This window comes from Solanum tuberosum, unplaced genomic scaffold, assembly GCF_000226075.1.
Source record: "Solanum tuberosum cultivar DM 1-3 516 R44 unplaced genomic scaffold, SolTub_3.0 scf00017, whole genome shotgun sequence".
Taxonomy (NCBI): domain Eukaryota; kingdom Viridiplantae; phylum Streptophyta; class Magnoliopsida; order Solanales; family Solanaceae; genus Solanum; species Solanum tuberosum.
The window spans coordinates 76,751-86,837 of NW_006238943.1; the positions used below are offsets into that span (position 1 = coordinate 76,751).

General features: G+C 33.9%; 2 protein-coding genes across 2 annotated transcripts; one reads left to right on the plus strand and one right to left on the minus strand.

The window, feature by feature from the left end:
- The first annotated feature begins 944 nt into the window (after positions 1-944).
- On the plus strand, positions 945-4,946 carry LOC102598559 (ABC transporter F family member 1). Its single transcript, XM_006340071.2, has 6 exons — positions 945-1,055; positions 1,135-1,362; positions 2,199-2,272; positions 2,351-2,561; positions 2,644-2,878; positions 3,480-4,946. The coding sequence occupies exons 2-6, from the start codon at positions 1,135-1,137 to the stop codon at positions 4,535-4,537; spliced, it is 1,806 nt and encodes a 601-aa protein (XP_006340133.1). The 5' UTR covers positions 945-1,055; the 3' UTR covers positions 4,538-4,946.
- A 4,423-nt stretch (positions 4,947-9,369) lies between these two features.
- LOC107058122 (indole-3-acetic acid-induced protein ARG7) lies at positions 9,370-9,851 on the minus strand. Its single transcript, XM_015303463.1, has one exon. The coding sequence runs from the start codon at positions 9,809-9,811 to the stop codon at positions 9,401-9,403; it is 411 nt and encodes a 136-aa protein (XP_015158949.1). The 5' UTR covers positions 9,812-9,851; the 3' UTR covers positions 9,370-9,400.
- Between the last annotated feature and the right edge of the window lie 236 nt (positions 9,852-10,087).

The window sequence follows — 10,087 nt, forward strand, 5'->3', positions numbered from 1 at the left end:
ACAAAAAAATAATAATAAAATAGTAGAGGTACTGTAGTAATAATAATAATAATAATAATAATAGTAAGGAACTTAACACTTTTTTAATATCTACTTACCTTTTACCCTAATTTTCATATTTAAATTTTTCTATCTAAGCTCATGTCCTCGATATGTTGGAGTTGCGTCATGTCTTGTTTAATCATTCTATCAAATACTTTTTTTCAAACAACCTCTACATCTCTTCACCAACCTGTTACACCTCTTTCTTCTTAAAGCATATGTGCATCTCCTTTTCACATGTTTGAACTATTTGAGCAACGCTTTTCTCTACTTTTACACCAATGAAACCACTCCCATCTTGTGTCGAATATCATCGTTCCTATTCCTATCTCTCATCGTATGCTCACACATCCATCTTAACATACTCATTTCCGCTACATCCATCTTCTAGACATGCAAGTTCTTGGTGGACCAAAATATTAATTACATTTGAATTTGTGGATCAAGGTGGGGCCACATCTCGATTTAGTCGTGGATTCATTTGAAATCAATAAATTCTAGTCAGACATGTAGAAATCATTATATGTAAGGGATGTTTGATATAATAATTTTAACAACGAAGGTGAAATTAACCAAATAACATAACGAAGAACAAAATTAAACATTAAATCAAAGTATATAAGGATATATTTGACCCTTTTCCCTATATCCTATTCTATCAACACCACTAATTTTGTGGTTTCCCCATATTATTATCATTTTCTTTTCTAATGGGCCAATAATGGGCTCAAGGCCCAAAAAAAACAAAAGTAAAATTAGGTCAGCCCAAAACCAAAACCCACCGTCCACTAAAAAAATCAACACTAGATTTTCATTTTTGTTGCCAAACTTGAACAAAGGATCACCGTCCATATCTATCTTTGCACCTCTATTGAACCGTCAACGTGCACCCTCACATACTATATATACTTTACCTCCAACATTTTCTCAACCCCTCTTTCAAAAAACCCTCGTTCCTCTCTTCTATAACCTTTAACAATTTCTCCAAATCCGTAGATCTTACGAATTCAAAGGTATTGTATTGCTGATTCAGTTTCGATTTCCGATTTTTTGTAATTTTTTCTGATTTTTTTGAGTTGTAATTCGTGTTAGATGGTGTCGGATGCGGCGAAGAAGAGAGATGCGCAGAAGAAGGCGGCAGCAGCTGCTAGGAGAGGAGGTAAAGGTGCGGCAGCGTCTAAATCGGCTGCGACGGCGTCTAAATCTGCGGGGGAAAGTAACGGGGTTGATAATTTGACGAATGGAGTAGGGGATCTACAGATATCTGATCGGACTTGTACGGGTGTTTTATGTTCACATCCGCTATCGAGGGATATTCGGGTAAGTTTTTGTGTTTTAGATCTGATTTTCTCTGTATTTTAATGGTTTTAGATTCGTTACTGTAATAGTTTTTTCTTGATATGTACTCATTTTGATTGATTAGATTTAAGATATTTGATGGTGTTTATTTGAATTTTTTGGTTTAGTAGCTGGTTGCGTATTTATAGTGCTACACAAAAGTTGAGTGGACGAGTATCTTTCTTAAGCGAAATGCTTAAGTTTAGAAAAAAACATACATGTACAGTATCCATTTTGCTCTATTAGGACACATTTCATCCTATAACTGGACAAATTTTGCTACACAACAACATACTACTTGTGGGTCTGTTAGGGTGGGATGTACAGCTATCTGTTTCTGATAAATTCTCAACTCAAAATAGATGTAATCAAAGCATGATTAAAGAAAAACTGACTTGCAAAATAACAAGATAAAGAAAAGAAACGAAACAACATTTAATAGTGAAACTTAGTAGAATAAGATACTATGCATATACTAACTAAAACCACAGCACGCGACTAGCTAACACATTTACGTATGTTTTTGTTATATTGAATTGTGTCAGCTTGCGTGAATACAAGTGTTATTATGGCTTTTGTCTTTTTGTCGTCTCAAATTTTGCATTATATGTGGTTACAAAATTTGTGATATTTCTGAGGTTCCAACCTTGTTTTATTACAGAGGGTGCATATTGCTGTCAAGAGAAGTGCATATATATAATAGTACTTGTTATAAAGAGTATTGTGTCATAAAAGAAGCTGAATATTAGGATGCAGAACCTTTGGATTACCTTTATTTGGAATATCATTGTTTTGATTTGGTGCTCTATGTTATACAGATAGAATCATTATCAGTCACTTTCCACGGACATGATCTAATCGTTGATTCTGAACTGGAGCTCAACTATGGCAGGTAAGACTTGTTATTTTCATGTATTGCTGTGTACCTTGGCTTAATTGATGTTCAAGTTCTGACATCATATTTTCACAGACGTTATGGTTTGTTGGGATTGAATGGCTGCGGGAAGTCTACTCTTCTTACCGCTATAGGGTTGAGGGAACTTCCCATCCCAGACCACATGGATATTTTTCATCTTTCTCGGGAGATTGATGCCTCTGACATGACCTCTCTCGAGGCCGTCATTAATTGTGATGAAGAGAGGTTGCAATTGGAGAAAGAAGCTGAAGCTTTGGCTGCACAGGTATGATGCTGTTAACATTAAATTAATGTTCCTTGGTCTTGGTTTTCCTTTCAGATAATCATATTATCTTCCTCTATTATAGGATGATGGTGGTGGAGAGCAACTTGAACGGATCTATGAGCGTTTAGAAGCTATGGATGCTGCCACTGCTGAGAAACGTGCTGCTGAAATCTTGTTTGGGCTTGGATTTGATAAGAAAATGCAAGCAAAGAAAACACGCGATTTTTCTGGTGGCTGGAGAATGAGGATTGCTCTTGCCCGTGCCCTCTTTATGAATCCAACAATTTTGTTGCTTGATGAGCCAACAAACCATCTTGGTAATCTTCTCTTTTCATTTTCTAGTTCTAGTAGAATAGATCTTTCAGAAATTATTAGGGTTTTCACGTGCTAGATTTATATGGATGATGTGTAGTCTTACACATTGAGTTATCAGTTATGTGTGTCGTAAATTGCATATATAGGGCATCCAAAGTGGTTCATGGGTCTTGAGTTGCTACACCATTGTCTGTTATAGATTGACGCCTAGATTTTACACACAGCATCACAACCAATCCGAACTAAACTTTCACCACTCCATCCTCACACACATAACGTCCCAAATGTGAACCACATAATCGGGATACGTGTGTGTGCGGGGGGGAGGTGATGAATTGAATAACATGCTATTTTGGGTTAAGTACTCAGTTTCTTTTGCTGTACACCCCTCTATGCATCGTTGCAGTTCTATTTCAGCAGCAACTCTCCTGGCTGTTTTTATGTTTCTTTGTGATGTTAATTTATTACAAAAAGTTGTTCTTAAATGAAAAGGGAAGTCTTTACTTTTGGACTGATGGAAAATATTAGTTCATCCCCTGAATTTTTTAACACTTCATTTATGGGTCTTTTAGAGTTGACATGTGTAATTCTTCTTGAATGCAGACCTAGAAGCCTGTGTGTGGTTAGAAGAATCCTTGAAGAACTTTGAGCGCATTCTGGTTGTCATTTCACACTCACAGGATTTTCTCAATGGTGTGTGTACCAATATCATCCACATGCAAAACAAGAAGTTGAAACTCTATACAGGTAACTACGACCAATATGTGCAAACCCGTTCAGAGCTGGAAGAGAACCAGATGAAACAGTACAAGTGGGAGCAGGAGCAGATTTCTGCAATGAAGGAATACATTGCTCGCTTTGGGCACGGTTCAGCTAAACTAGCCCGTCAAGCACAGAGTAAAGAGAAGACATTGGCTAAGATGGAGCGTGGTGGGCTTACTGAGAAGGTGGGGAGGGACAGCGTCCTGGTTTTCCGGTTTACTGATGTCGGCAAACTTCCTCCTCCAGTTCTACAGTTTTCTGAAGTTGCTTTTGGCTACACACCTGAAAACCTCATCTACAAGAACCTTGATTTTGGTGTAGATCTCGACTCCAGGGTAGCACTTGTAGGGCCTAATGGAGCTGGAAAGAGCACACTGCTTAAGCTGATGATAGGGGAGTTATTTCCCACTGATGGCATGGTTAAGCGGCATAATCACCTAAAAATTGCACAGTACCACCAGCACTTGACTGAGAAGCTAGACATGGAGGTGTCAGCTCTTTTGTACATGATGAGAGAGTACCCTGGGAATGAGGAGGAGAAGATGAGGGCAGCAATTGGGAGGTTTGGACTCACAGGTAAAGCTCAAGTAATGGCTATGAAGAACTTGTCAGATGGTCAACGTAGTCGGGTGATCTTTGCATGGTTGGCTTTTAGACAACCCCACATGCTGCTGTTGGATGAGCCAACTAACCATCTTGATATTGAGACCATTGACTCACTTGCAGAGGCCTTGAACGCATGGGATGGTGGGATGGTTCTAGTGAGTCACGACTTTAGGCTCATAAATCAGGTGGCCCATGAGATATGGGTATGTGAAAATCAGGCTGTGACACGATGGGAGGGTGGCATCATGGAGTTCAAGAAACACTTGAAGAAAAGGGCTGGATTGGGTGATTAAAAGTAAGATCTCTGTGTTATATTAGAAAGTGTGATGGTATCACTATTTCCTCTTGGTGGTTCAGTGCCAAGGCGTAATGGTGAAACATCAGCAGGCTCCCATCACGGTAGCTGAGGGGAGAAAGTAAAGGCTTCTTGATCACCAGTAAGACCTAAGTAACGTTAGCTAAGACCACACCTGGTGCTAGAGAGAGAGTAAGTGATCGAACCATGGTCACCGACTGTTTGAACTCTGGTTATTGTTCGGGCTTAGTCCACTATTTTTGTCGTCCATTTTACTCTAATTACATATTACCCTAGGTTTTGGAGAGCATACATTACAGCTTATTCCTTATGTCATTTCTATTCTATATCATTGCTATGTACTTCGGATTTTGGAATTCTGAAAGCTATTATGGATTTTTTAATCATCTTTGTCTCTCTAGTATATATGTTTCTATTTTATTTTCAACATGAAGGGGTGGGTGGCAAGTAGAATTAGCAGGTTGTTGCGCCAATTATCTAGTTCACAACACTTTGAACGTTAACTCCTTAATATTTTGTAGTTAGATTGTATACTTGAAAATAGGACAAATAAATTTGAATTGTGCGATGTAGGGTTTATTTTGAAGGTAATCCTCCCAACATGATTTTAATAATAGTAGAAAATGTTGTTCTCTGTATTATATTGATACAACTGATGGAGTTTCGATTAAATTTGAAAGATGGTGCTCTCAACGCGACTTTAATGGTAGAAAATGTTGTTTTCTATATAATATTCATATAATTGAGGTAAGGGAGAAGGAGACAACCTTGTTTGAGTTTTGACTGGTAAAATATTACTTTATTATAATGTTTAAATATGTTTCTTTTTTTAATGTCGAAGTACTTGGGTTAATTTCGTAATTCCAATGAGTACGAGTTGAGATGATGGAATCTCTTCATAGATTTTCCCTTTTTATATTTATTTGTCGTATATCGTTTAAAGAATTGAAGGTAGATAATGCTTATATATAAGAATCAATTTAAATCTTTTTAATATATGTTATTTCCAGTCTATCTCTTTCTGTGCTAGGTGAGGTTTGTGATTATCTTTCCATCTTTTTATACTTGGTAATTTAAGATCCTTATGCAGGAAGATAATCAATTCGATCATTGTGGTTGAACTCTATTATGGATTTTTGACCACATTCTCCATACCCTCTTATCTTTTACTTTTCCAAGCTCTGGTTATGGAAGAAGGAACCAATACGAAGATACTTCTTCCCCAAAAATTCCAAATGAGGGAATCCAAGAGAGCAATCGACTTCAACTATCATCCGATTCACAGAGGGAGAAAGTGATGATTTGTCCTCTTATTTATTCCAGAATATATTTTTACAAGTAATATATTTAGCTTCTTATTTTCATACAGGGCTTTTCATGCACTTATTTCATTTTGGGCCTTCTTGGCTTGTATAGCACGGTTAACAAATATGCCCAACATAAAGGGGGTGATTTACAAGAAAAACCTCAGAGGCGTAAGACTTTGGAGGTGATTGGTCTAAAACTTTTGATGTTGCTTAATCCATTGGCCAACTTTCAAATTTAATAAATTTTTTCTTTTAACTTTGAATGTTTGCCCATGACAAGGGTCAAAAGTTTAAGAATGTCCACTTCCAAGGTTATTGGATGTAACTTCTTGAACAAAAAGGAAGAAAGAAAATTCGAGGGTGTGGTTGATGGTCAATAAAATAGGAGGAGAATCATGATGTTGTAAGTCCAAATTTCAAAAAAATTAAAAATATCAAGTGATTTCTTCTTACTCAAAGTCTTGATGGTCAAAATTAGGTAGTAGAGAAATATTATAGGGGCAGAGCCACCCTAGAGGAACCAGTGTTAGAGGGAAGCCACTTTATCACTACTTGGTCGAGCACTTAAGTAGGGAAGTAACAAATACCTAGTAGGATAATCAAAGTGCGTGTACATAAAACACAATTTCTCTAATAGAATTGACAGAGTCAATAGTTTTAATTCAGACTTTATATTTATATGAAAAAATAATACTTAATCTATATAAGTATTTATCACTGAGTTACTTTTATTTATTTATTTATCAAGAACTCAAAAGTTAAAAATTCTAATTTCACCTTATTTGCACCTTACCATTATGAAACACTTTGAAACATCTCCACCTTTTCTTCTCTCTTTTCTCATTTGGCTCACACACTAGTAAGTACTTGAAAGTTGGAACCAGACAACACGTGATGAAATCGAATTTTTTTATTTTGAGCGATGTACAATCAACAAAACTTGTATGAGGACCCATTAACTAGTTGACGTGTGGATTGTGGGGGCATAAATTGTCCTTTAAAACTGCAATTAAAACCAAAGAGGAGAGAGAGTGTAGAGGTTAATTGGAAATTGAAAGAAAATCGTGGGTCCATATCAAATACAATTAAATAAACTAAAATGTTTTATTTATGTTTAATATTCACATTTATTTAACTTGTTTAATTAAGGATTTATATAAAAAAATAATATTATTTCTATATTACAAGATAAAATAATATTTATATATATACAATTAAATAAACTAAAATGTTGTATTGAAAGTGGAAAAATACACATTAAAATGTAATGAAGGGAATGAGAAGTCATATTATCATCTGACCAATATTTTTATTTTATGTTTTATATGCACATTTATTTAACTCGTTTAATTAAGGATTTATATAAAAAAAACATTATTTCTATATTACAAGATAAAATGATATTTATATACACTTTGATCTCTTCAAATTTGCGTTACTTTTAAAAATGATTCTATATTATAAGATAAAATAAGATTTATGAATATTCTATTTTATTCAAACTCGCGTTACTTTTAAAAATGGCTATTTGATATATGGATTGAGAAAAAGACTTGAAATATGTAACAAAGTGAAAATTTTAAAAAGTATCCTATGATATAACGACCATATTATTAGAGTTTTTTTTTTTTTAATCTAAATGGTGTTAGATGAATAACAACATTATATAGTACGAATTTCATTTTAATTTGGAACAAAACAGTCAAATTTTTACTTATTATACTTTTATTAAATCGTACAAAATTTATATTTAATATATTGAATTTTTAGAAATAGTAAAGTAATGAAACTTCAATCTGGGCATTGATATCTTATTTGACATTTTTATTTAAATAGTTTTAATCAGAAAATTTCAATATACGTATAGAATAACTTTTCGTTCGTTTCATTACTTTTTTTACTGTGCACTTTTCAACTTTGAATACACCATTTTTGTTTATTTAATTGTACGCGGATCCCACAATTTTCTTTCAATTTCCAATTAAACTTTACACTCTCTCCTCTTTGATTTTAGTTGCAGCTTTAAAGGACAAATTGTGCCACACGATCCACATGCCAACTCGTTAATGGATCCTCATATAAGTTTTATTGGTTGTATCTCGCTCAAAGTAAAATTTTTCGATGAAGTTCAAGTCATTTTATAATAATTGATAGACAAGTGACCTATCTAATCAAATTAGACTTCACAAGTAAAGAGGGGGCCAAAATTCAAGTGGGATCCCCACACATTACGGTGTTTGTACCTTTTAGCATCCTTCTACATTATTCATTGATAATGTTTTAAATTTACATTAAATTTTATTTAAATACTTGAATTGCAGTTTGTTTTGATTAAACATTTTAAAATATTATTAAATATTTTTATTAGACTCTTATGGCTCATATTTTGAAAATATTATTTTTGTGTATGTTTATAAGTGTTCATTAAGTAGATAAATATATCACATAAAATATACATCCTCGTTTAATTATTCACATCAAATGCAATATTCCATGTGAACGTCTTTTTTGTTTAACCTCTTGGAATTTGAAATTCATTGATCCAACTAAATATATTTTTTTTAGTTAATCTTCATCTTCTTCCAATCACCACAAGTGTGTTCATGGTGTTTTAATTATTGACGTGATCAATGGTGGCTTGAGAAAAAGCTCAAATATGTCGTTGAATTTAACAAAATGGCTAACATATATTATTTGTAAAAACAACGAGAGAGAAGAGGATAATGTAAGATTTTGTTAGTGGATAATGACACATATGGTCTAAAATGGTAATGATCGAAGCATATTCAGAACCGATTATTAATGAACGACATATTTTAGTCTTTTCTCTTTTTATAATAGTTTCTTCATTCCTAAACTTGACCCTAATCATATATGCATTGACATAAATAAGAAAGTTCTTACTCTATCTCCTTTACTTGGTCACGATGGATGTCAATTTTCCACTACGCACTTATACAAAAACAAGAGTAAATTAAATTAAAAATTAAAAATTAAAAAAAAGAAAGTAAAAGTAGGATGAAGTAAATCACTCAGTAAAATAAAGTAAATCTTCATTATATACTCAAATAGTATAACAACATATATGTTTTAAAAATGTACATGTAATGCATGCAAAACTCAACCATGGTGAAGAAAAAAAGTAATTATATATCATTAATTAACCAAAGTTGTAACTTGATGGGATAATCAAGAAATAGAATCTACCATCCTAAGGGATGATCAATCATCCCTCTATCCTGATCCTCGTCTAACGGTCAAAAATAAGAAATAGAGCGATTCAAGAAGAACCATTTGACTCATGTTTCATTAGTACTTCTTCTCAGGTCAATTCTTCACTGCAATCACTTCAATCCACTTCTCAAGTGAAAAACCGTATTACTCCGGTCAAATCAGGAATTCTTACCATGCTACAACACTTAGGCTTCATAATATATAATTTAGGGATAACATGATAAAATCAACTTATAGATGGGAAGCAAATTAAGCTAAAAGTGTTAGCTTTTTTTTTTTTTTTTTTTGCTCCATTATGTTTAACAACTTTTCAACATACTTGATTGTTCATGTCTCAAAATTCTCTCAAATTCACTTGGCCTGCATGGTACTGTAAGTGCACCATCATGATCAAAGCCATACTCCTCAGCAGCTTGTTCCAATAGTTTTAAGAATGAAGGATGTGTTAAACATTTCAATGGCACAATAAATCTCTTCAATTCATCCTCATCAACAGCAATAACAGCAAAATGGCCTTCTTTAACGTCCTCAGGCACGTTATTCGAGGAGTCATTTTGATCTGATTGGTTATGCTGATGCTGACTATCGAATTCGGCTCCCAATCTCCTAACCATTGAAAGCCTCCTTTGTAATTTCTCCACCACAATTTTCAAATTCACTATCTTGTTCATCTTTTTCTTCCCATTGCTTATTTTAGCTAATTTTGCCATTGTGTTTTTTGACACTAATAGGGTTTTTTTGTTTTCTTGGTCTTTTTTTAGTAGGGTTTTCTAACTTTGGTGTGCTTTTTTAGGTATGTTATACCTAGCTTATATAGTGTTTGAGTGAGAAGTCATAGTTTAGAGATAACACCTAAGGGTGTGGCTTTTGTTGGGCTAGTTATAACCGTCTAAATATATTCTTAACATAATATGATCAATATTGTTCGCTTTTAGGTCAAGTACTATATATGTACGATTTTCCCTTTAGGCCTTACACCACTTAGA